The sequence below is a fragment of the Amblyraja radiata genome, chromosome 3 (assembly GCF_010909765.2).
Source record: "Amblyraja radiata isolate CabotCenter1 chromosome 3, sAmbRad1.1.pri, whole genome shotgun sequence".
Taxonomy (NCBI): domain Eukaryota; kingdom Metazoa; phylum Chordata; class Chondrichthyes; order Rajiformes; family Rajidae; genus Amblyraja; species Amblyraja radiata.
Window position 1 is genome coordinate 95,121,161 of NC_045958.1, and position 27,598 is coordinate 95,148,758.

The 27,598-nt window shown below is 45.5% G+C and overlaps 1 protein-coding gene across 3 annotated transcripts in view; it reads right to left on the reverse strand.

The window, feature by feature from the left end:
* Positions 1-1,904: 1,904 nt before the first annotated feature.
* Positions 1,905-27,598, reverse strand: part of nat8l (N-acetyltransferase 8 like) — a 58,916-nt gene continuing 33,222 nt past the window's right edge. For all 3 annotated transcript variants that reach the window (XM_033018395.1, XM_033018396.1, XM_033018394.1), the window contains one exon: positions 1,905-3,920. In XM_033018395.1, the coding sequence (XP_032874286.1) occupies positions 3,553-3,920 (368 nt within the window). In that variant the 3' untranslated portion in view covers positions 1,905-3,552. The remainder of the gene's footprint in view (positions 3,921-27,598) is intronic.

Genomic DNA, 27,598 nt, shown 5'->3' on the forward strand with positions numbered 1-27,598 from the left:
TTATAGCTGCCAGGGTGAGGGAGAGTAAGTAGGAAAAACAGGGAATGGTTTCCTTTCACAAAAAAGCTCAGTTTGGAGAGCTGTGGGGGGAGATGTGAATTCTAACGGCAAGAGTCCAGTGACCAGGGGACTTCAAGCTTTTCAATTTTTATTTTTCTGCTAATTTGCCCTTCAGCCCACGAGCACTCAAACTAATTATACTAAAGTCGAGGGTTCACTTTGGTCAATGGAGCAGAACGTTCGAAATCACCTCGTACTTCAGGATGTGTGTAACGAGTCCATGGAGCACAGAATCCTGACAACCGATGAGATCCCGGGAGAGAGAAGCCTCCTAGATGCCTTTGGAATTCATCCATGAATCATACCCAGCCCCAATACGGTACTTTGGGGAATTCTACAAAGCAAGGTGTTGCAAATGCAACGTAATCTATTCTTCTTGATTTCAAGTTAGTTTACTTTTAGATGAATACATATATATTGCAAAAGCTATTAACAAAGCCCTCTGGAAATCAAAGCTGCTTCCATCCTTAGCATACAACACTGATGTTGCAGTAAGTTCCAAGGAAGAGATCTCTCTCACAGGAGGCTTGAGGAACATTGGAACAATGTGGCGCAGGAACAAGCCCTTTGGCACACAGTGTCTGTGCCAAACATGATATCAAGGTAAACTAATATTCTCTGCCTACATGTGATCCATATACCTCCACTCCTTGAGCCGATCTAAAAGCCTCAATCCTATCTGCTTCAACCACAACCCCTGGCATCTACCACACTTGCCCTGCACACTTGTCTCCTTTAAACTCTGCCTCTCTTGTGTTCAATGGGTTTCGATTATGTGTCACCCTTGGAGAGGTTTAATTATTTTAATTTGAATTTACACAGCTGCAGTGGTGGGATTTGAACTCGTGTCTCTGGATGATTGGTCTGGACCTCCGGTCACTAATCCAGTAACTTAACCATCACGCCATCGTGCCGCAATAATTGCTGGCCAGTGATTTGGAAATGCAGGGGAGAGAAACAGAATACTCCACGGTTACAAAAATGAACCCAAAAGATAAAATTCATCAAGATGATATGGACTGACATTCTCAGGCGTTGAATGTGAATGGGCACTGGGGCCGCTGGAAACAAGCACTGAGCTGGTTTACGAACCAAGCCCAGGGTCTCCAGTGAGGTGAAACCATCGACAGAAAACACCTCAAATTTGGACTGATGTGAGAGGTTAGTACTTCTAATTTTCCGCAGCTTAAACTGTACATTAAAAGCTTAAGAAATATTCATCGCCAATAAGTTCTGAATCTTAAAAAACAAAACCGACTTGTGCCAACTGGTTTTTGATATTTCTCTGAACATACCAATGTAACAAAAATAAACAAAGCAATCCAATCTTTGTCCTTTAAACAGGAATGACTTTGTGAAAAAGTATCATATTTTATACACATCACACTTCGTTTCTATTAGAAAATACAGAAGCAAACATCTTCCTTTACAAATCATCAAGGCTTGCATCTCTTGAAGTGCATTGCCAGAGCATTTTTTTTGTTCAATATATAATATATATATAATATTTACACATTTCCATTGTTGAAACTAAAATTCAGCTACCCCCTTTTCTGTTGATTTTCTGAATTCAAGACCAGACATTCGGCATGCAAAAAAAAAGGTTTTCATTAAAATATACACTTCTTTATTCATGAGTAAGGAGTTATATCCTTTGTCTCAATATTCAGGCAGGCACTGTACACATACACGAGGTACAGACACATGCCAATTGCATTGCTTCTGCATTCTACCAATCACAAGTTTGATGTCATTAAAGCGACTACCATAGCAACACTAAGCAAGGCTGCAGAAACCAATCACAACTATTACTAGTAATTAATAAGATTTTTTTTTTGCTTATGTTGTTTGAGTTGTAATAGCATGTGGATTTTTTTTTTCCTTTTTTTTTGCAAGAGTCGTTTTTCCTCTCTCTCCTACTTGCTATTTTTGGACTCTGCCTTTATCGTTGATGGTAGTGGTGGGGAGGGTGTGAGCGTCGGTGGAGAGAGGACATGGATTTCCATAGAAACCACAGCCTCCATCTGCTCAAATGACATCACTCAGCGCAAGCAGTAGTAAGACGGTTCATGGAGAGACAAAGAAATTAAACTCAAAAGCAGCATAGATATTCCAGAGCACATGCAAAGGGTTCAACCTGTGTACAGTGGAGGAGGGAAAGGGGACGAGGGTGGAATGGGGGAGAAGGCAGGAGGAAGGCAAATGAAATGTTTAGTTTACAATATGCTACATGAGGTCGGCAACTGATTGAATCTTGCTTGCTTGTCAAGACAATGGAAATAAGAGTCAGTGGTTTTTGGATGCATCGGATTTCCCTCCCTCTCCCCCCTCCTCTCTCTCCCTCTCCCTCTCTCTCTCTCTCTCTCTCTCTCTCTCTCTCTCTCTCTCTCTCTCTCTCTCTCTCTGTCTCTCTCTCTCTCTCTCTCTCTCTCTCTCTCTCTCTCTCTCTCTCTCTCTCTCTCTCTCTCTCTCTCTCTCTCTGTCTCTCTGTCTCTCTGTCTCTCTCTCTCTCTCTCTCTCCCAGATTGTGGTACATCCAAGCAGTTATCTTATTTTTGAAGCTTTGCCCATTCAGACCCATGGACAAGTTCCCAAGGCCAGGAGTGGCCTTGCTTCAGGTCACTGGCTTTGGCCCTGCACACCTCAAGAAGCAGGGACGAGCCAGGCAGGTATTACGGGTTTTGTTTCTTTGCCACAAACAATAATTTGATCGACCAAGAATCTAACGTTAACAATAGTGCTGACCATGAAGGGGGTTAAATTAAGCAGGGTGCTAGATTGTGGGGGGGGGGGGCAATGGAAGGGAGCTGGGCTGACATTGAATACACATGGAAGGATCTATTCCCAATTGGGTCAATTAAAAAGATGGGTTTATGGAAAGAAAAGGGTTGAGAAGGATGTATGGTCAGAGAGGGACTGGAGGGATTTATGGATAGGGAAGTTTTAGAGGGATAAATGGATAGGTTTTATGTAGGATATAGGGATGGGTTTTGAAGGATACATGGATAGGAAGGGTTTAGAGTGAGACATGGAATAGGAAGGGATATGGGCTAAATAGAAGGGATATGGGCCAAATCCAAGCAATTGAGACTAGCCCAATATACCAACTAGGTCGGCATGGACAAGGTGAGCCGAAGTAGGCCCAGTTATCATGCTGTACAGCTCTATGGTTCTAATTCCCAACCCTCCCTCCCACACACACAGGAGACACCCCTGCAGTACTAGTTACCACATCCACATCCACATCCACCGCGGGCGGGCTCGGGGTTAGAGGTGCGCCCGGTCACCACGGGTAGGGACCCCCGACCGACCGTCTGTGTGTGTGTGTGGGGGTAAGGATAGCGAACGCTCTTGTCAGTAAAAAGACTGGAAACGGGGAGGAGGGTGGAGGGGGATGGGAGACAAGGAGAAAAGAAAACCACGAAGGGAAGGAAACCAAGGAATTGGTACGCTGGTGCAAGGTGGAGGGGGCGTTTGAAGGTCGAGGGCAGATCACTCCTCGCGTAAGTGCAGCCGGTAACGATGATAACGCACTTGGAAGAAGACCTTCTCCAGCGCGGAGAGTGTCATCCCCGGCAGCACGTAGTGGTCAGTAACGCCCACCCGCCTGAAGCCCAGCGACTCGTACAGCTTGTGGGCGGCCATCTTGACGGCCGTGGTGCCCAGCACCACCGCCGAGTAGTTGTTGAGCACGGCGAACTCCAGCACCTTGCGGCCCAGCGCCTTGGCGATGCCCTTCCCCCGCTGGTCAAAGTCCACCGACATGCGGCACAGTTCCACCGTGTTGTCCTCCTCGTTGCCCCTGGCCGCCACGATGCCCACCACGTTCCCGTCCAGGACCGCCACCCAGAAACAGGAGCCTGCGGAGAGATGAAGGGAGGGGGGAGCTCAGTCTTTCTTCCCTTTACATTGGTGACATATTTTAAATAATAATACCTATATAAATATAAATAATAATAGCGAGTACAAGCCAAGTCTATCCAGTCTTTCTTCAGGACTTTCATATGAAGAAAGACTGGATAGACTCGGCTTGTACTCGCTAGAATTTAGGAGATTGAGGGGGGATCCTATAGAAACTTACAAAATACTTAAGGGGTTGGACAGGCTAGATGCAGGAAGATTGTTCCCGATGTTGGAGACGTCCAGAACAAGGGGTCACAGTTTAAGGATAAAGGGGCAATCTTTTAGGACTGAGATGAGAAAAACATTTTTCACACAGAGAGTGGTGAATCTGTGGAATTCTCTGCCACAGAAGGTAGTTGAGGCCAGTTCATTGGCTATATTTAAGAGGGAGTTAGATGTGGCCCTTGTGGCTAAATGGATCAGGGGGTATGGAGAGAAGGCAGGCACTGGATACTGATTTTGGATGATCAGCCATGATCATATTGAATGGCAGTGCAGGCTCGAAGGGCCGAATGGCCTACTCCTATTTTCTATGTTTCTATGTTACCTGTTGTGCCGCTGAAAGTAAGATTTTAATTGTTCCCTTTCAGGACACTTGTCAATGAAGCACTCTTGAATCTCTCACTCTTAAAAGGAATATTGTTTAATTTATTACCCCGTGTACCGAGGTACAGTGAAAAGCTTTTAGTTGCGTGCCATCCAGTTAGTAGAGAGATTACACATGATGTAAATCAAGCCACCCACAGTGTGCAGGTACCGGATAAAGGGAATAATGTTTAGTGCAAGATAAAGTCCAATTAAAGATAGTCCGAGGGTCTCCAATGAGGTCATAGAAACATAGAAAATAGGCGCAGGAGGCCATTTGGCCTTTCGAGCCAGCACCCCCATTCATTGTGATCATGGCTAATCATCCCCAATCAATAACCCGTGCCTGCTTTCTCCTCATATCCCTTGATCCCATTAGCCCCTAGAGCTCTATCTAACTCTCTCTTAAATCCATCCAGTGATTTGGCCTCCACTGCCCTCTATGGCAGGGAATTCCACAAATTCACAACTCTCTGGGTGAAAAAGTTTTTTCTCTCTGCAGTCTTAAATGGCTTCCCCTTCATTCTAAGACTGTGGCCCCTGGTTCTGGACTCGCCCAACATTGGAACCATTTTCCCTGCATCTAGCTTGTCCAGTTCTTTTATGATTGTATATGTTTCTATAAGATCACCCCTCATCCTTCTAAACTCCAGTGAATACAAGCCTAGTCTTTTCAATCTTTCCTCATATGACAGTCCCGCCATCCCAGGGATCAATCTCGTGAACCTACGCTGCACTGCCTCAATCACAAGGATGTCCTTCCTCAAATTAGGAGGTCGCTGGAAACTCAGGACCACCCTCCAGTTGGAGATAGGATGCCTGGTAACTGCTCGGAAGAAACTGTCCCAGAATCTGGAGGCATACGTTGCTCACACTTCTGTACCCCTTGCTTGATGGGAGAGGAGAGAAGAGGGAGTGACCGGGGTGAGACTCGTCATTATTGTGCTGGTGGGCTTCCTTTACCTTCCTGTAGTCTTCCTTCCCTTACCCCGGTGTCTAATATTTTGATTAATACCCGTTGTGCTACTCCTGCAAGTAAGAATTTAATTGTCCCCTTTTGAAAACACTTGACAGTAAAATACTCCAGTTTCAAAGGGCTTTATTTCTTGAAGTGCAGGAGGCTGAGGGGTGATCTTATAGATGTGTATAAAATCACGGGGGGAATATATAGGGTGAATGTACAGAGACTTTTACCCTCGGTAAACTTTCAAAAACCAGAGGACAGAGGTTCAAGGTGAGAGGAGAAAGATTTAATAGGAATCTGACGTAAAATGTTTTCAGTCAGAAGGTGGTGGCTATAAGGAATGAGCTGCCAAAGGAGGAAGTTCACATGTATACAGGCACATAGGTGGACAGGTTTAGCGGGGCAGGGGCCCAAACATGGGCAAATGGGACCAGTTTGGATAGGGCATTTTGGTCAGTATAGGTAAGTTGGGCAGAAGGGTCTGTGTCCAAGCTGTATTGTTCTATACTGCATGGGTTTCTCCCACAACAGTCTACAAACTAGGTGTATCAAGGATGTGTTGAGCTGCTGTCAGGTACGTTAGTTAACGTCGGAGTTGCAGTATAGCTCAATATGCCCAGTACATCGACTTGGTTGGCATGGACAAGATGGGCCGAAGAGCTTGTTTCTGTGCTGGCCAGCTCTATAAGGTGGCACAGTAGTAGAGTTGCCACCTTACAATGCCAGAAACCCGGTTCGATCCTGACTACAGGTTCATGTTCATGTGATAGAAGCAGAATTAGGCCATTCGGCCCATCGTTTCCTACACCATTCAATCATGGCTGATCTATCTCTCCCTCTCAAACCCAGTCTCCTGCCTTCACCCCATAACCTCTGACACCATTACTCATCAAAAATCTATCTCTGCCTTAAAAATATCCATTGACTTGGCCTCCAAAGCCTTCTTTGGCAATGAATTCCACAGATTCACACCCTCTAACTAAAGAAATCCTTCTCATCTCCTTCCTGAAGGAACGCCCTTTTATTCTGAAGCTATGACCTCCGGTCCTAGACTCTCCCACTTGTGGAAACATCCTCTCCACATGCATTCAATCCAAGCATTTCACTATTCAGTACGTTTCAATGAGGTGTCCCCTCATCCTTCTAAACTCCTGCGAATAGAGGCCCAGAGCCATAAAACTCTCATCAAATGTTAACCCACTCATTCTTTGGATCATTTTCGTAAACCTCTGGACCCACTTCAGCGCCAGCACATCCTTCCTCAGTTGTGGGGCCCTAGTTTGCTCACAATACTCCAAATGTGGTCTGTCCAGTGCCTTATATAGCGCAGCATTACATCCCTGATTTGGTATTCTAGTCCTCTTGAAATAAATACTAGTGGTTGCCTTCCTTACTGCCGATTTGACTTGCAAATTAACTTTTTGGGAATCTTGCACCAGCAATCCCAAGACCGTTTGCACCTCCGATTTCTGAATTCTCCCCCCATTTAAAAAAGTCTAATCTTTATTCGTCCTACCAAAATGCATGACTTGCCAGTTTGTATTCCATCTGCCCCCGCTTCGTGGCCCATTCTCCCAACCTGTCCAAGTCATTCTACAGAGTCCCTGCCTACTCTACACTATCTGCTCCTCCACCCATCTTAGTATCATCCACAAACTTGGCCACAAATCCTTCGATCCCATCATCCAAATCATTAATAGACAATGTGAAGAGCAGCGGCCCATGCGGCACTCCGCTAGTCACTGGCAGCCACCCAGAAAAGGCTCCCTTAATTGCCACTCTTTGTCTTCTGCCATCCAGCCAACCTGCTGTCCCACGCTAGTATCTGACCTTTGATACCGTGGGCTCTCAACTTCTTTAGCAGCCTCACTTGTGGCACCTTAGTAAAGGCTTTCTGAAAATCTAGATAAACAACATCCACTGACTCTCCTATGTCTATCCTGCTATTTATTTCCTCAAAGAATTTCAACAGATTTGTCAGGCAAGATCTCCCCTTCACAGAATCATGCTGACTTTGGCCTATTTTATCATGAATTTCTAAGTACTCAGAAACCTCATCCTTTATAATGGACTCTAAAATCTTACCAACCACTGAAGTCAGCCTAACTGGCCTATAGTTTCCACACTTCTGCTTTGCTCCCTTCTTGTGCAGCGGGGTAATATTGGCAATTTCCCAATCGTCCAGAACAACTCCTGACTCTAGTGATCCTTGAAAGATCACTACTAATGCCTCCACTATCTCTAAAGTTACCTCCTTCAGACCCTGGGGTGCAGTCCATCCGGTCCAGGTGACTTATCTACCATCAAACCTTCCAGGTTCCCAAGCACCTTCTCCTTAGTAATAGCCACCCCAGTAACTTCAATCCCCTGACTCTGTTGAATTTCAGGCACGTTGCTGGTGTCTTCTACCATTTGCCATTTCTTTATTTCCCATCAAGAAAGGGTGCTGTATGCACAGAGTTTGTACGTTTTCCCCATGACCACGTGGGTTTTCCCCAGGTGCTTCCGTTTCCTCCCACACTCTAAAGACGTGCAGGTTAATTAACCAGTAAAAATAATAAAGTGTCCCTTGTGAGTAGGATAGTGCTAGTGTACGGGGATCACTGGTCAGTGCAGGCTCAGTTGGCCAAAGGGCCTGTTTCCGTGCTGTATCTCTAAACTGAATTAAAGTGGGCTGTTCAGCCATTTGATCTGCTCCACAATCCAATATGATTTATTAGTGTCACATTTACCAAGATACAGTGAAATATTTAGCTTGTGTACTATCCAATTATATCATACTATGCATGATAGACACAAAATGCTGGAGTAACTCAGCGGGACAGGCAGCATCTCTGGAGAGAAGGATCTCTACAGAGAGGCTGCCTGTCCCGCTGAGTTACTCCAACATTTTGTGTCTATCTTCGATTTAAACCAGCATCTGCAGTTCCTTCCTACACATACTATACATGAGTACAATCAAGCCATACATAAGCAAGGTAATAGAAAAATAATTAGTGTCGAATATAATGTTACAACATTCCAGTTACATGGAAAATGCCTGAGGCATGCAACGAGGTTGGTTGGAAGATTGCTGCACCCCACATTATCATTATTCTGATAACTAGGGAAGAAGTTGTAAAAATCCAATATCAAGAAACTGTAGACAGACACAAAATGCTGGAGTAACTCAGCAGGTCAGGAAATATTTCTGGAGGAAAGCAATAGGTAACGTTTCGGGTCGAGACCCTTCTTCTGTCTGACCCGCTGAGTTACTCTGACATATTGGGACTTTCTTTGGGGGGTGGGGGGGGGGGGGGGGTGGAAGCTGTTCTTGAATCGGCTGGTAGGTGTTTTCAAGCGTATGTATCTTCTGCCTGACAGGAGAGGGGAGAAGAGGGAATGACCAGGATATGAATGGTCCTTGATTATGTTGGCTTCTTTTCTGAGGCAGTGTGAAATATAGATGGAGTCAAGCGGTTGGGAGGCGGGTGTGTCTGATGGACTAGGCTGCGTCCTCATCTCTCTGCAATTTCTTCTTGTCTTGGGCAGAGCAATTGCTATATCAAGCTGTAATATTGTTGGACAGGATGCTTTCTATGTTGCAATCAATTTGTTACATGTTGATGCGACCAAATTCCCCCATCTGAGCTGCGACTGTCACCAGCTAGGCCTGTTTATTATTGTCACGTGTTCTGAGGTAGAGTGAAAAGCTTTGTCTTGCATGCTATCCAAATAGATCAGATCTACTGTACATAAATACAATACAATCAAAGTCAAATATAATAGGTGGAGCAAAGGGGCAGATACAGATTGCAAACTATAGTTCTCAGCATTGTCGCGCATCAGCTCCATAGGCAAAATCCAATGTCTGCAATGAGGTGAATCGCACAGTACCCTAGTTTATAGAAGGACTTCAGAAGCGTCATAACAGAGGGGAAGAAGCTGTTCCTTAGTCAGCTGGAAGAGTTGTTTGTTATTTGAAGAGTGAGGAGATAAACACAACGCTGTTCTCATCCATAGAGCTGCAGTAGTGATTGTTAACAGCTTCAAGTTCTGAGGCATCCATTGTCACCTAATCTGGTCCCTTCACAAGAAAGCGCATCAGTGTATTTTTTATTTTTTTTAATGCATCTGAGAAGATTTGGCACACCCATGATGCGGAATAGTGACGAAATGCACCTCCGCCAGATATGGCAATTGCTCTGCTCTTGATCGCCTGAACCTGCAGAGAGTAGTGAACGCAGCCCAGTCCATCACAGGCTCGTCACTTTCTTCCATCCAGTCCATCTTTGTGGCGCGGTGCATCAGGGAGGCTAGAAGCATCGTCAAGGATAACAGCCTCCCTGGACATTCCCTTTTCTCGCTTCTACCTCATGGGAGAAGATACAGGAGCTTCAAAGCTCAGACGTCTAGACTTAAAAACAGCTTCTTCCCCACTGCTATCAATCTCTTGAACCAATCACCTCTTTCACATTCCATTCCTGGAGGTGCTGCCACAAACTCACACTCTAAACTCTACTTCGTTCTGTTATTGTACTTTACAAAAAATGTGCACTACTTCAGATTGCACTTCAATCTTGCACCATTCTGTTCTTTTGCACTCATTGTATTTATTATTATATAATACTATTTACTCTGCGGCTTCATGTGAACAAGGTCATCATTGGTCCCTGGTGTATAGGACAATAAACCAATCTGAATTGGGATTAGATTGCTGGGCTTGGAGTGAATAAGCTAGGCTAAAGAAGGCAACGGATTTCTATCTGAAGGACATGAGAAAACTGGATGGGTTCTTATAATAATGCGGTGGTTCAGTTCAATTTACTTTATTGTCACATGTACCGAGGGAACGTGAAAAGATTTTGTTGCGTGCTAACTGGTCAGCGGAAAGACAATACGAGATTGCAATCGAGCCACTTACAGTGTACAGATACATGATAGGGGAATAACATTTAGTGCAAGGTAAAGCCAGTAAAGTCGGCTCAAAGATAGTCCGAGGGTCACCAAAGAGGTTTAGTGATCATCGGTATTTGTGACTACCGGTGAGATTTTTAATGTCAGATTATAAACAATTTAAATTCCACAGCTACTGTGGTGGAATTTGAACCCATGCCTAGAAGATGACTGACTTTGGTGCCTTCCCTCACAGTGGGAAACTTTGGATTCTGCTGTGTGGGGATGTTTTATGTTGAACTCTATCGTGTGTTGTGTTCTTTATTTTATTGGATGGCTGTATGGTGATCACATTTCACTGTGCCAACTGGCACATGTGACAAATAAATATATCTTGTATCTTGAACTCATGGCTGTGCAGTTAGCAACAAGGAACCACACTTGGCAGAAAAGATGGAACAGATGGACTTGAGTGGACAAAAAAACCCCAGAGATATGGATTGGGCCACAGTTCTATTTTACATTACCACACTGCACCCAACTTGACAACATTTCAACAACATCACTGACATGTAGATTCCTTCACATTATGGTTTCCCTTAGACTTACTCATGGAAACACAGCCCAACACGTGAGGCAGGACACAAAGGTCGACTTGGACACTCGATAATATGGGGTAGATGTTTTGCTGGTATTGTACAAATGTCCCCCACATACAATTACACCTTAAACAACCCCTCAGGTGTGACAAGATCTCAGACCTGACACGTTCATTGTTCAATCTTTCCACAAAATGTTGTCTGACCTGCTCAACATTTTCTACTTTTATAAACCTCTCATCCCCACGGGTTTCCAGATTCTGCAAGGCTGTGTACTATATCTGAGTGTGTATTATAAATTTCTGCAATTGGACTATTTATTTTGTTTGATATGTTGCGCCTCAGTAACCCCCATCAGTTTGCAAATAGCAATGACTGGTCTGACTCAATCTTCATACGTTTATGCTCACTCTCACAGCGATATCTCTTTGCATTGAAACCATTACTGTTCCTTTACACACTCAGTGGATTCTCTGACACACCACTGACGACTAATAATCAGGCTACTTCAGGTGAGAAGGGTTTCACTACATTGTAATTCCCTTCTATTTGGCCGATGGCAGAAAAGGGGACAATATTAATTTAGTCTTCAGTTCAAGTAACTGCGTGCTTACCAGTCTCCACTCCAAACTGAGGCATTTCTGGTCTCCATCTCATACTATGGGAGGACAGTTTAAATCTTAAACTGAATCAACAACAAAGACCCTTTCTCCCACAATTGGAAACATCTTCTCAATGCCTGCCCTGTGAAGACTACTTAACATCTTTTATGTTTCAATGAAGCCACCTTTTAAGTTTCTGCTGCTGTACAATGGACACAAGCCTGTCAGACATTTCTTCTAAGACTGGGCGGCCACTGTGGCGCAGCGGTAGAGTTGCTGCATTACAGTGCTTGCAGCACCAGTGACCCGGGTTCGATCCCGACTGCGGGTGCTGTCTGTACGGAGTTTATATGTTCTCACCATGACTGCGTGGGTCTTCTCTGATACCTTTGGTTTCCTCCCACACTCCAAAGAAGTACAGGTATGCAGTACTAAGAAGTACCAAGCCAATGCAGGTTAATTGGCTTGGTGTATGTTTAAAATTGTCCCTGGTGTGTGTAGGATAGTATTAATAGGTGGGGAATGCGGATCGGTGCAGACTCAGTGGGCCGAAAGGCCTGTTTCCGCACTATCTCAAAACCAAACACAATACATCCTTTCCAGGATAGACACAAAGTTCTTCAGACTGAAGAAGGGTCTCGACCCAAAACGTTAGTCTGCAGAAGGGTCTCGACCCAAAATGTTACCTATTCCTTTTCTCCAGAGATGCTGTCTGACCCGCTGAGTTACTCCAGCTTCTAGTGTCCATCAGTTCCTTCCTACACATCCATTCTAGTCATTCCTGTTAACTTACTCTGAATTGCTTCCAACACATTAGATCATAGGATGAACACTTGACACAAGACTCCAGATGCGGTCTCACTAAAAATAGCCCTTCTGTATTCAGTTCTCGAATGCACAATCTCTTTCAATGGGGATCAGGACCAGGGACCAGATATCTACTTCTGCTTTTATTCCCTCTGTTCACCTTAATCTGGTTGATTACGGTCCTCATTTTATACCAGTCTTCGATTTGAGTAGCAGTCGTCAGTCAATTAAATTTAAGGAGCACAGAGATTTTAAGATGCGAATTACAGATCTTTCAGCTCAACTGAGCTGAAAAAATGCAATTAAACTGAGCAAGTTGCAGTCTTCGATTGCTTCGGAAGTGAAGGTGTTCTGATCTCCAGTCTTAAATGAGCCAAAGGATTGCAAGAAGCCGATTTCAACAAACTTTAAAACTGTGCAATTAAATATATAGGACATAAAACAGGCCCTCTGGCCCACAATATCTGTGCTGAATATGATACCAAATTAAACTAATCTCTTCTGCTTGCTAATGATCCATAATCCTCCATTCCCTTCTCATTTGTGTGATTTAAAAGCCTCTTAAATGCCAATATTCTACTTGCCTCCACCACCACTCCTGGCAGCACATTCCAGGCACCTGCCACACTGTAAAAAAAAAACTTGCCTCACTCATCTCCTTTATCTGTAAGATATTCCCTCTAGTCTTTGACATTTTCATCCCGGGAAGATACAAGTCTTTATCCAGCACAGTTCTAATTGCAGAATATTCATCTCAAGTAATGCTATTAAGAACAAGTCTACACTTCAGGCAAATTATTGGGATCTTTAGTTGTTGTTTTTTTTTGTTATATACAGCAAAAATATACAGCAAAAACGTTGCTTTTGTGATATCCAGTCAAAGAAAACTAAATAGGGTACAGATTTTGATTGCAAGCAAACAGAAGGAACTTAGGGCGTCTGTTTATACTAGTTACAAGTTACACTAATTACACTGAGCTGTAACGTTACAATGAGGTTTGGTCTGAGGTTAAATCTAACTGATTAAGAACAGGATCTTAAATTAAAGGAATTACGATGACAGTGGCCACATTCCTGGAGTCTGAACATGGTTGCTCCAGATCTCTGCCTGACCTGCTGAATAATTAAGATCCCCAGTGGCCACGGTGGAGTTGCTGCCTTGCAGTGCCAGAGACCCAGGTACAATCCTGATTATGGGTGGTTTTTTTACCGGCTTTGTACGTTCTCTCCGTGACCTGCGTGGGTTTTCTCCGGGATCTCCAGTTTCCTCCCACACTCCAAAGATGTACAGGTTTGTAGGCTACTTGGCTTGGTATAAATGTAAATTATCCCTAGTGTGTGTAGGATAGTGTTACTGCATGAGAATCGCTGGTGGGTGCTGACTCGGTGGGCAGAAGGGCCTGTTTCCATGCTGTATCTCTAAACAATACTGTGTTTGTGGTAGTGAGTATTTGGAGGAGTGCACCTGTTTCTTGGCCTTCAGACTAGTCAACGAATACGGTGTTGAGTATTCTGACACAATACAAATCCTCAGCTTGAATTAAGGGAATGAGTGTTGGAGAAATGTCTTATGCTGGCTAGAACATTGTAGGAAGCCAATTTCAACAAACTGATTCCAAAACTGATCTCCAACCTGAAACGCTGCCTGTCCATGTTACTCTAGCACTTTGTGCTTTTTCTCAACATAGGAAGCTGACTGTTTGGTGCTTGGAGCTTCCCCAGCACCAGGCTCCGGCACAGCCACACTACCCCGAGCTCTGCCATGGGAAGGGATCACCAAGATGACAGAAGAACAGGTTCAAGAATCTGCTTAAAGTCTCCCTTGAAGAAAGGCACTGTTCACAACTATTCATAGTCGTAGAGTTATGCTGCATGGAAACAGGCCCTTTGGCCCTCCAAGTCCACACTGAGGGTCAACCACCCATTTACACTATTACCACTCATGTCTAATCCAACTTTATTTTATCCATATTGTTCTCAATTCCCCCAGATTCTACCACTCTCCTACACACTAGGGGCCAAAATTAAAAAAAATAAGGGGTAAGCTATTTAGAATGGAGACGAGGAAACACGTTTTCTCACAGAGAGTTGTAAGTCTGTGGAATTCTCTGCCTCAGAGGGCGGTGGAGGCCGGATTTCTGGATACTTTCAAGAGAGAGCTAGATAGGGCTCTTAAAGATAGCGGAGTCAGGGTATGTAGGGAGAAGGCAGAAACGGGGTACAGATTGGGGATGATCAGCCATGATCACATTGAATGGTGCTGCTGGCTCGAACGGCCGAATGACCTACTCCTGCACCTATTGTCTATTGTCTATTGTCAATGCACAGTGGACAATTAGCTGACCAACCCATAGTTCCTTTGAGATGTAGGGACAACCCAAGCAGCAGTGCCTGGACTTTGCGGCCAGGAATGGTGGTGGAAGCAGATACAATGGAGGTGGTGGTGGGGGGGCATTTGGGAGGCTTTTAGATTAACACTTGGGGGTATGCGAGGAATGGAGGAATATGGATCACATGCAATGAGGAAACCAAAGAAGTCGCTTAGAGAACGTGCAAACTCTGCACAGACAGCAGCCGAGGTGAAGATCGAACCCGGTTCTCTGGTGCGGTGAGACAGTGGCTCTACTCTCTGATCTCCCACCCATTGCCACTCAGAGTAGAGGAGGAGTGTTTGGTTTGGGATTGAGGTCCTCACGTTAATCCATCAGGAGTGCACGACAACCTTGGAGGCAGTGCCCCTCCTCCCTGTCTTACTCACCTACCCACTCCAACACACACCGCCCCATTGCTGGAAGAGTGCGCCATTACCACATTGGCTTCATCTGCAAACCCTAGAGTGGTGTGGAAGCAAGTCCTCCTCGATCACAAAGGATCACCTCAGGAGAAGACAGCTCCTCCTGTCAAAGAAATAGAATGAATATGCAACTCCAGTCCTCTCAGATGGAACGAGTTTACTCGTCCAGGAACTAGTCCGACCAGACAAATGAACTTGTGCAGAGGATTTCTTTTCAAATCAATGGGAACCAATGAAGTTACCAATCACAGGCCACCCAGCGGACTGAACACTTACACCACGCTGAGCATTTATCTCAGACTTCCAGCAGCTGCAGCACTTTGTGTCTCAAACATGTGCGGGCACTAATTTCAGCACAGACCACTCATCACGTTGCCCCAGTACACATCGTTGCTTTAAAAAAAAAAATGGAGTTGGGTTTTCACTAAAAATCCCTACAAAAGGTTAATCAACTGAAGCTTTAACTTTGCTCTTTTCTCTCCACACAGACCACCTGCCTGTAGGGGATGTTGCTGCATTTGGCATCAGGTTTTCATTACTTGTACTTTTTGGTCTGTGCCCTATTTCTAGAAGCCAAAATAAATCATATTGTTGCCTGCACTGTTAGCTGTGTGCTTGCACACTTAGGCCAAGTCCCTGCCCACACAGCAGCTTCTGTCTGGAGTCAATGAACGACCAAAAGCGCAGGAAAATGGGACATCAGCCCCACTGCAATGTCTCCCTTCCCCTGCCTTTATCTCCCATGTTGTATATAGTAGACCGCTGCCTCACAGCGCCAAACATCCAGGGTTGATCCTGCTCTCCGGGGTTGCCAGTGTGGAATTTGCGCGTTTTCCCTGGGACCGTGTGGGTTTCCTCCAGGTGCTCTGGTTTCCTCCCTAATGTCAAGGACGTGTGTGTGTGTAGGTTAATTGGCCTCTTGTAAATTGCCCTCTGGTGCGCTGGGTGAGGGTGCAAAAGTGGGATAACATAGAACAAGTGTCAATGAATTACCATGGTCAGTGTGGACTTGCTGGATCAAAGGCATCGTTTCCGTGCTAAGGTAGTCCCATCGCTTCCTTCACCAACCAGCAAAGCAAAAGGTCAGAGCAGCCAATGTCCTGCCGTCAGAATTCAATGGAAAAAAATATCTACACAAAGTACCTGTAACCGCTGCAAAAGGGCAGGAATCAGGCTGTGGAACCTGTTCCATTGCAGGTGGGAGTTGGCCCGGGAAGAATCCTTTTAGGTGGGGAGAGATGCTCGGGGCATTCCGCTCCTGTGCACTCCAACCTCTCAATTTCCACCCATCAGTTTTAAAGGACAGGGAACAGGGCTGCAAGCACAGAATCACAAAACCTTTGTCAGATGGTTCCTGTCAGCATGAAGTTGGCTCAGCTTTCACCAACTTCACTTTTCGAGTGCAAGAAATATACAGATCGCCTGTTCATTTTTGTGCTGCGGGAGCAGGCTGTGCTTAGACGGGCAGCTGCCTGCCCCGTTGCTATAGTGATGTAGTGCAGGAGAGGGGTACAGGAGGTGTCCATCCACACAACTTGCTTGCCTGCCTTTCTACACAAGGAAATAGGAGCAGGAGTAGGCCACTCGGCCCATGAAACCTGTCCTGTCACTTGATATGATCGTGGCTGATGGCTGCTGGCCTCACCATTGTGCTAGTTCCCCGATCCTTCAAACATTCCAGCTGCTCTTTAACAACCTCCAATTATCCAACTACAACCTATCAGGTTAGACAAATTCAACCTTTTCTCCTTTGTATGGTAGAGCATAAAAGAACGTAGAACAGTACTGCACAGGAATGGACCCTGGAGACAGATGTCCTTTAAACAGCCTCCTTTCACCTTAAAGCCCAGCCCTCTAGTTTTTTACATTTCCGCCTTGGGGTAAAAAGAATTCTGACTGTCTACCCTAACTCTGGATCTCATAATTTTATATACTTCTGTGGGGTGGGAGATTGCAACCTTCAAGTGGTCTACCCTGTTTCGACTAATGCAATCAACCCGATGTGCACAAACAAAAGATCAAATCGAACAAGTTGACCTACAACTTTAGTCTGTGCGTGTGTACGCCATACACAAGAAGAAGAAGATATACTTCTGTCAGGTCTCCCCACAGGCTCGATGCTGCATAGAAAACAATCCAGGTTTGTTCAATACACAAAGCGCTGGAGTGACTCGGCGGGTCCGGCAGCTTCTCTGGAGGCCGTGGATAGCCGATGTTTCGTGTCAAGACCCCTTTTCAGACTCAAGAAGTCTTCAGTCTGAGGGGTCCCGACCCGAAACTTCGCTCTCCACAGATGCTGCCTGACTCGCTGAGTTACTCCAGCACTTTGTGTTTTGCTCAAGATTCCAGCATCTGCTGTTCCTTGTATCTCTAAGTTTGTTCAACTTCCCATTATTGCTAACACCCTCTAATCCAGGCAGCATTCTGGTAAAAACATCGATAGGAATCATTTGTACCCCTTTCCTCTGTTGCCTCTGACTTGGATTATCTTAAGCGTGATGCCATGGGCACTGTTAACACATTCCAGCTGCTTGCTGAAATCACATGTTAATGTAACTCATTGGAAAGGCATGGGGAGCTTCAGATATCTGTGAAGCAGTTCACAAGCACAGCCACAGAACATGGGCCACCACCACTAAACTGTTAGCAGGTCACCAGGGAGCTATTAGCCAGGTCTATTTGTGGTTTGCTGAGAGTGAAATGCTATTTAAGTGCAGTGTCAGGTGGTTTGGGAAAATACATGGATGTAGAAATAGGAATGGATCCCCCTGACCTTCAAGAATGTCCCACTGTTTATTTCAACTCAGTTTGGGCTTCCATAATCCCCACCCAGAGTGGGGAAGGGCATTTGGTTGTCCAGGTCCATTTCACAGGGACCCTGCCTCGTGACTGTTGTATTGCCAACACTGCATGTTAATGCCTCTTTGAATGTATAGAAATATGGGCTCCCATAGGGTATAAATGGGGTTTGAGAAGACAGAATGTACAACAGTACAGCACAGGAACAGTCCTTCGGCCAACAATGTCCGTGCCGTACATGATGTCAAGTGAAGCTAAACTCTGCCTGCATGTGATTGACCACTTAGGACATTACTCAGTCTCACCACTCAACCCCCTCATCTCCACTTCACACTCTGTCCCACTGACTCTCCAAAGCTTTATAAAGAGAGAGCTGTGGTACTAAGATGCCTGGATAGAGTGAACGTGGAGAGGATATTTCCACTAGTGGGAGAGTCTAGGACCAGAGGTCACAGCCTCAGAATAAAATAAGTTCCTTTAGGAAGGATATGAGGAGGAAGCTCTTTAATCAGAGGGTGGTGAATCTGTGGAATTCATTGCCACAGCAGGCCGTGGAGGCCAATTCAATGGATACTTTTAAGGTAGAGATAGATAGATTCTTGATTACTACAGGTGTCAGAGGCTATGGGGAGAAGGCAGGAGAATGGGGTTGAAAGATAGATCAGCCATGATTGAATGGCTTAGTAGACCTGATGGGCCTAATGGACGAATTCTGCTTCTTCATAAAGAGAGCATTTATGAAGAGGCAACTTGGCTCTGTATTCCTTGGAGATTACCCGTACAAGGGATGCTCTTATTCAAACATACAAGATCCTGAAGGGAATTCGTAGGATAAATATTGAGATATTTTCACTAGTGGGAGAAACATTTAAAACGAAGGCATGAGAAAATCTCTTCCCTCAGAGGGTCGTGGATCAGTGGAATTATCTGCCCAGAGGGTGGGGGGTGGGGGGGGGGGGGGAATCATTTGATATATTTAAGGTGGAGATAGACAAATAGTTGAAAGATTGAGGAATTGATGGAGAAAGGGAATGGGCTCAGAAGAAGAGATGAGGGTAGACACATAATGCTGGAGTAACAGCGGGACAGGCAGCTTCTCAGGAGAAAAGGAATGGGTGACGTTTCGGGTCGAGACCCTTCTTCAGAAGAGGAGATGAGGTCTGGGGCAGATCAGCCACAATCACATTAAATGGCAGGCTAGGTTTGAGGGGCCGAGGGGCTGAGTGGCCTCCTCCTGGTATTTTCTTGAGTGCAGTTAGTGAAGTGCTCAATGTGGGGGGGGGGGGGTTATGAGTAGGTCTGTTGCAATGGGCTTCACTGAGAGAGGGATGTACCCAAGTGGTGTGCACAGGGATGTGAGTGTACACAAGGATGGGATGTGCAGGGAGGTGAGTGCACCCTCGTCTCGGGTGTACCCAAGACAGGGAGAAACCCGGGGTGGAGGGAACGCAGATTGGAGCGCGTGCTGGAGGTGAGTGTACCAGGTCAGATTGTGGGGGTGGGGAGGGGGGGAACGAGGAATAGAGGGGTTTAAGAAGAGATTTACAGAGCGCTGTGCCTCAGCAGCTAAAGCCACAGTCACCAAGGGTGGAGACACAAGTCTCCAAATGCTGGGATTTTGAGAAAAACAAAAAGTGCTGGAGGAACTCAGTGGGTCAGACAGCATCTGTGGAGGGAAATGGATAGACAACGTTTCGGTGGGGAAGCTGATAAAGCCTGCTGCAACCCTCATCTCTGCAAATGCCTCTTCCAATGCTTACCCAGGTTTCTACTGTTGACGCTGCTCCCCCTTCTTCTTCCCGTCGCAACAAACAGGCTGCCAGGCATTTGGTTTGCTCATCAGCTGCTTGCTGCAGAGGTTGGGTATCGATGGCATGCTCTAGGCTGGCTGTTAATCCTCACCCACAGCCTGTGACTGTAGCCCTGCAGTTTGTCACTCTGGATAAGACAGGAACAGTCAACACAACTGTGGTGTCCGTGAGTCCACTTGAGGTTCTGTTGTTTATATGCACAACTTTTGACCTTCAAGTACAATTGTGGACAGCCAGAGTGAGGCAATGTAAACAGCTTTCAGCACTAAGGTTGTCCTGTGACTACCCAGCACTGATGAAACACCTCGAGTCAGAGAGATACAGCATGGAACAGATCCTTCAGCCCTTCAAATCCATACCAGCCTTCAACCTCACATTTACACCTGTACCATTTCGTTCTACCCACATTCCCATGAACTCCCCTCAAATTCTATCCTCACCTACTGTTTAGGGGCAATTCACACGGGCTAATTAACCTGCCAACCTGCATGTGTTTGGGATGTGGGAAGAAACTGGAGAATCTGGGAGAAATCCATGCTGGAATTCCACAGGAAGAACGTGCAAGCTTCACACAGACATCACCCAAAGTCAGGACTGAAATCGTGTCTCTGCCACTGCATGATGGCAGTGATATTACCTGCGCCACTGTCATAGGGTCATGTGGCAAGTAATATTTGTACCAAACATTTGTCCGGACTGAGTACTCAACCATGAGCCCTAGAGATATACAGCATGGAAACAGGCCCTTCGGCCCAATTCAGCCATGTTGGCCAATACGCCTTCCTGAGCCAGTCCCGTTTACACACGTGTGGCCCAAATCCCTCTAAACTGTTCCTCAAATGTACCCATCCAAACATTTTCTGAACATTGTAATTGTACCTGTCCACACCACATCATTTGGCAGCTCATTCCATATACCCATCACCCTGTGCCACCTCTAATCCACAATCCTTATTGAGAGGAGAGGCTGCCAACTGCATGTTTTATGGTGGGTCCGCAGACTCACCTGAGTTTGTCATTGTGGCCATTTCTTATGTTACAGTCTCTACAATGTTCCAGACTACATCATTACACAGACTGCAAGAATGTTCCACAGACTGTAGACATTACACAACTGTTCAACATTACCAACCAAAGTTTAATCTTAACTGCCCCATTATTTTACGCTTTGAGAGAAATTCTTTGTTCTGCTCATTGTCTGCCCCACCTTTCCCGCTATCGAGACCAACATATTTCCCCCTTTATTCATTCTGGTGAAGGGTACTGGGTCTGCATTGACGGCTGCTTCTCTTTCCACAGACTCTGTCTGACCTGCTGAATTTGCCCAGATTTCGCTACTTTTAATTCACACCTCATCGTCCTCCTTCGATCACACATTCCCAATCCATTCCTGTTCTATATCCCCAGTTTACAGCAAGATTAAAACAATCTATTGCTTCTAATATTAGATGTACTCACTGGCAGAGGCACTTGGGAGCTGTTGAGGGGAGGAGATGAGGGTCTGCTGGGATAGAGGGGGATGATATGGATGAATATCTCTTTAATCAGAGATGACGGCACAGTGGTGCAGCAGTATAGTTGCTGCCTTACCGCACCAGAGACCCGGGTTCGATCCTAACTACGGGCGCTGTCTGTAAGCAGTTTGTAGGTTCCTGTGACCTGCATTGGTTTTCTCCGGGATCTCCAGATTCCTCGCACACTTCAAAGACTTACAGGTTTGTAGGTTAATTGGATTGGTGCAATGGTTAATTGTCCCTAGTGTGTGTAGGATAGTGTTAATGTGTGGGTATCGCGGATCGGTGGGCCGAAGGGCCTGTTTCTGCGCTCTGTCTCTATACTAAACTAATGGTGTGAATGGTTGGTGACGGTAAACAAGACATATGAAAATTGGAGCAGCCGTTCAATGTGATCACTATTCAACGTGTCCCTAACTATATAATAACCATATAAACCATATAACAATTACAGCACGGAAACAGGCCATCTCGACCCTTCTAGTCCGTGTCGAACACGTATTCTCCCCTAGTCCCATATACCTGCGCTCAGACCATAACCCTCCATTCCTTTCCCGTCCATATAACTATCCAATTTATTTTTAAATGATAAAAACGAACCTGCCTCCACCACCTTCACTGGAAGCTCATTCCACACAGCCACCACTCTCTGAGTAAAGAAGTTCCCCCTCATGTTACCCCTAAACTTCTGTCCCTTAATTCTCAAGTCATGTCCCCTAATCTGCTTCAGGCCTTATCTCCTCTACTGCGCCAGTTCCATCTTCCCCCAATTGTCTAGTCTTTCAAAAAATGTGTCTACCTCCTTTCTTGGTATCCCCATCAATCCAGCCTCCACAACCCTCCGAGATAGAGAATTCCAGGGATTCACCACCCTCTGCAAGGGGATGTTCAGTTTAAAACAATTGGCCTTGATCTCGTAACTATGTTCCCACATTTGAGGTTCTCAGTCATACAGTGAAGAGTCATCCAGCATGGAAACAGGCCATTCGGCCCGCCATATTCATGCTTACCAGTGGACTCCAATCCCATCTCCCAGCAGCAGGCCTAATCCCAAGCAATTCCAATGCTCATGTAGACATTTCGTGAACACTATAAGTGACTCTGCTTCCACCACTCTATCCAACATTGTGTTGCAGGTACTCACCACTATCAGGGCGAAGAAAGTCCCGCTCAGATCCACATTACTCTTACTCCTCACCCTAAAAATCTATGTCCTCTGGTTTTATGTACCAACAAAGGAGAACGGTTTCCTGCAATACTCATAATTTTACAGACCTCAATCACATCTCTTTTTATCCTCCTCTGCTCTTGGGAAAACAGACCTGGATCCTCCAGTCTCTCCTCATAACCGAAGCGCTCCATCCCAGGCAACAACCTGGTGAAGATAGACACAAAGTACTGGAGTAACTCAGCGGATCAGGCAGGATCTCTGTGTCTATCTTTGGTATAAAGCAGCATTTGCAGTTCATTCTTATAACAACTCAGTGAATCTCCTCTGCACCCTCTCCAATAGCTTCTCCCACCAGTGGAGACATCTTGACATCTGCCCTGTCAGGCCCCCTGACGATATATGTTTCAATAAAATCACCCTTCATTCTTCTAAACTCCAAAATAATTCCTTTGGTGCTTATAACTGGACAATGCTCTCAACTGAGGAGTGAGCTGAGTCCACATACGCTTGACACAAGGATGTTTACAAAGTATTTTATGGAGTCTCCTGCAGCAGAGAGATCAGATCAGTAAAAGCTGAAGCGAACCAGAGTGAGTGATAAAATTGGATTCAAAATTGGCTTGGTTGCAGGAAGCACTATCTCACATAGGATTCTGTTTCCAGTTCAGCGTGGTTTGTTGTCACGTGTACCAAGATACAGTGGAAAGCCTTTGTTGCGTGCTAACCAGTCAGCAGAAAGACAAAACATGATTGCAATCAAGCCATTTACAGTGTATAGGGAGCATGATAAGGGAATAATGTTTTGTGCAAGGTAAAGCCAGCAAAGTCCGATCAAGGATGGTCCGAGAGTCACCATTGAGGTAGATAGTAGTTCAGTGCTCTCTGGTTGTGGTAGGATGATTCAGTTGCCTGATAACAGCTGGGAAGAAAGGCATGGGGCAAGGCACATAGTTCTTCTGCTTTTCATGCTGTAAAAATGATTTAGAGTTAAATGTAGGATCCACATTTCAGAAGCTGGATGATGATACCATGGCCAGCGGTTAATGATGAGGAACGACGTTTTGGGCTGGAGTGCACAGGTTAGGTTTACCTTATGGAGGTGTACAAGATCATGAGGGGCATGGATAAAGTGAACACTCAGAGTTTTTTTCCCAGGATGGAGGATTCTAATGCCCCTGTCCCACTTAGGAAACCAGAACAGAAACCTCTGGAGACTTTGCGCCCCACCCAAGGTTTCCGTGCGGTTCCCAGAGGTTTTTGTCAGTCTCCCTACCTGCTTCCACTACCTGCAACCTCCGGCAACCACCTGCAACCTCTGGGAACCGCACGGAAACCTTGGGTGGGGCGCAAAGTCTCCAGAGGTTTCCGTTCAGGTTTCCTAAGTGGGACAGCGGCATAAGACTAGAAGGCATTGCCGTAATGTGCGAAGGGTGAGATTTAAGAAGGACATCAGGGGCAGTTTTTCTACTCAGGGAGTAGTCCGTATCTGGAACAAGTGCCAGAAGAAGCCGCAGAAGCGGTTACAATTACAACTTTTAAAAAACAGATATATGTATGAGAAGGGTTTAGAGGGATATGGTCCAAATGCAGGCAAATGGGACTATCTCAAAATGCCAAGTTGGTTGTCATGGACAAGGTGGGCCGAAGGATCTGTTTCTGTGCTGCACAGATCTCAAACTAGGTGGTGGACAAAGCTAGAACATTGAATTAAGTCCAGAGATGTGTGAGGCAACGCATTAGGGAGGAACAACAAAGCAGGGGCTGAATGATAAATGGTAGGCTTGTAAAAGTAGAGGAGCGGAGGGATCAAGGTCTACAAATCCCCAAGGCAGAATGGATGGTAGACAAGGTGGAAAGGAAGGTGTGTGGTCTTATGGCTGAGGTATAAAACTTAAAATACTGCAAAGTCAGTCCCGGCCCAACTGACTTTGCAACATTCTCGTCACAAACATCTAGGGACTGGGGTCTAAAATGGGAGAATGTCCTGCAGATTAGTCAAATAGCAGTCTGACCAGTCATACGCACAGAATCATTCCTTGCGGAAGCGCAATTCCTGGTTATGTTCTGTCCCTACAGTAGAACAACCTCACCAGAGGGGTGGGGGTGGGTGGGGGGGACGGATATTGCGGGGCACAGGAGGAAGTGAGTAAAGTCCTCAACTATGACTTAACCCTTGTAGTCCTCAACCTTGACTTCCACGAGTCCCAAGATGCGGAGCGAAACCTCTGTCTGATCACCGCCTACCATCCTCCATCCACTACCTCCATCAGTGCTCCTCCAAGATGCACAACCTTTGGAAGATGGAAACACAAGAGACTGCATATGTTGGAATCTTGAGCAACACACAAAGTGCTGGGGGAACTCAGCAGGTCAGGTAGCATCTGTGGGGACAAAATGAACAGACAAGGTTTTGTGTTGGGACCTTTCACCATTCTGAAGAATCGTCCCAACCCAAAACGTTGGCTGCCCAATCCAGCCACAGATGCTGCCTGACCTACCGATTTACTCTTAACATACGGAAGATGCTCTTAACGTATTAGCAATGTACTCTAGATGCTGTCTTCAATGTCCATCACCATGAGTGTCCTGGTCGCACCTCTACTGGTCAAGGCTGGTGAACCAGGATATCCAAGCTGGTTCTGAAGCAGGTGGTGAGTGAACCAACACCAGAGATAACCCTACTCGATCTCATCCTCACCAAGCATCACCTCACCTGTGGATCATGCTTCTGATCATTGGTAGAAGTGGCCAACACACAGTCCATGTGGAGGCAAAGTGCCACAGCAGCGACATGTCGTCAAAGCCAGGCGACTCTTTGCTTGCTGGTCCCTGAAGTGGATCTGCTATCATTGATTATAATCGCTCCACTCTTTTAAATCTTTATTTGAACAGCAACATTTCTTAGACCTTCGAACTATCTTTAATCGGACTTTACTGGAGTTTATCTTGCAATGACCACTATACCCTTAATCCTGTACCTGTACACAGTGGACAGCTTGATTGTAATCATGTGTAATCATGGATATCATGCGACAAAAGGATTTTCACTGTACCTCAGTACACGTGACAATAACGATAAACTAAACTAAACATTGATCCTTCACTTGGACACCCTCTATCGTGTTAACTTGCAGTAGATTGTGAAAACTCAGAGCAGATGCAGCCGCTGAGTATCCTCGAGGCAATGGTGGCAAGGCACACCACCATGGGAAAACCTCACAAGAATGTCATTAAGGTGGAAAGGGTGCAGAAGAGATTCAGCAAGATGTTACCTGGACAGACACAAAATGCTGGAGTACCTCAGCAGGACAGGCAGCGAATCTGGAGAGAAAGAATGGGTGACGTTTCGGGTCGAGACCCTTCTTCAGACGTCTCGACCGAAATGTCACCCATTTATTCTCTCCAGAGATGCTGCCTGTTCCAATGAGTTACTCCAGCATTTTGTGTCTATCTTCGATTTAAACCAGCATCTGCAGTTCCTTCCTACACATGTTACCTGGACATGCAGGCTTGAGTTATAGAGGAGAGGTTGGAAAGGTGCCGAAGAGGATGAGATATACCCTTATTGAGGTGGACAAGATCACCAGGACATGGATAGAGTGAATGCTCACAGTGCTTTTCCCAGGGTAGAGGATTCTAAAACTAGATGGCGTAGACATAGGATGAGATCGGACAGATTTAAGAGGAACCTCAGCCGCAACTTTTCAGTCAGAGGGTAGTCAGTATCTGGAATGAGCTGCCGGTGGAAGCCAATGAAGTAGATATTATTATGACATGAAAAAGACATATAAATGATTCGATGACTCCATAATTACTGTCAAACCAGGCGATTGAGTCTGTCTCAGTGATGAGGGGAGTGTTTGCTAGTGCTGTCGGGGAGGATTTAAACTAATGTGGCAGGGGGATGGGTGCAAAAGCAGAGAGGCAGAGGGGTGTAAAATGAGGGTAGAAGCAATAGGTAGCAAGGTGAAAAGTAAAAGTGGCAGGCAGACAAAACCAGGGCAAAAATCAAACAGGGCCACTTTTCAACATAATTGTATAAGGGGTAAGAGTGTTGTAAAGACAAGCCTGAAGGCTTTGTATCTTAACGCAAGGAGCATTCGTAATAAGGTGGATGAGTTGAATGTGCAGATAGTTATTAATGAATATGATATAGTTGGGATCACGGAGACATGGCTCGAGGGTCACCAAGGCTGGAAGCTGAACATCCAGGGATATTCAATATTCAGGAGGGATAGACAGAAAGGAAAAGGAGGTGGGGTAGCGTTGCTGGTTACAGAGGAGATTAACGCAATAGAAAGGAAGGACATTAGCTTGGAGGATGTGGAATCGATATGGGTAGAGCTGCGAAACACTAAGGGGCAGAAATCGCTAGTGGGTGTTGTGTACCGGCCACCTAACAGTAGTAGTGGAGTTGGGGATGGCATCAAACAGGAAATTAGAAATGCGTGCAACAAAGGTAAAACAATTATAATGGGTGACTTCAATCTACATATAGATTGGGTGAATCAAATTGGCACGGGTGCTGAAGAAGAGGATTTCTTGGAATGTATGCGGGATAGTTTTCTAAACCAACATGTAGAAGAACCAACGAGAGAGCAGGCTACTCTAGACTGGGTATTGAGTAATGAGGAAGGGTTAGTTAGCAGTCTTGTTGTGCATGGCCCCTTGGGCAAGAGTGACCATAATATGGTTGAGTTCTTCATTAGGATGGAGAGTGACATTGTTAATTCAGAAACAAGGGTCCTGAACTTAAAGAAAGGTGACTTTGAGGGTATGAGGCGTGAATTGGCCAAGATAGACTGGCAAATGATTCTTAAAGGGTTGACGGTGGATATGCAATGGAAGGCATTTAAAAACTGCATGGATGAACTACAACAAGTGTTCATCCCAGTTTGGCAAAAGAATAAATCAGGGAAGGTAGTGCATCCGTGGATAACAAGGGAAATCAGGGATAGTATCAAAACAAAAGATGATGCGTACAAATTAGCCAGAACAAGCAGCCTACCAGAGGATTGGGAGAAATTCAGAGTCCAGCAGACGAGGACAAAATGCTTAATTAGGAAAGGGAAAATAGGTTATGAAAGTAAACTGGCAGGGAACATAAAAACTGA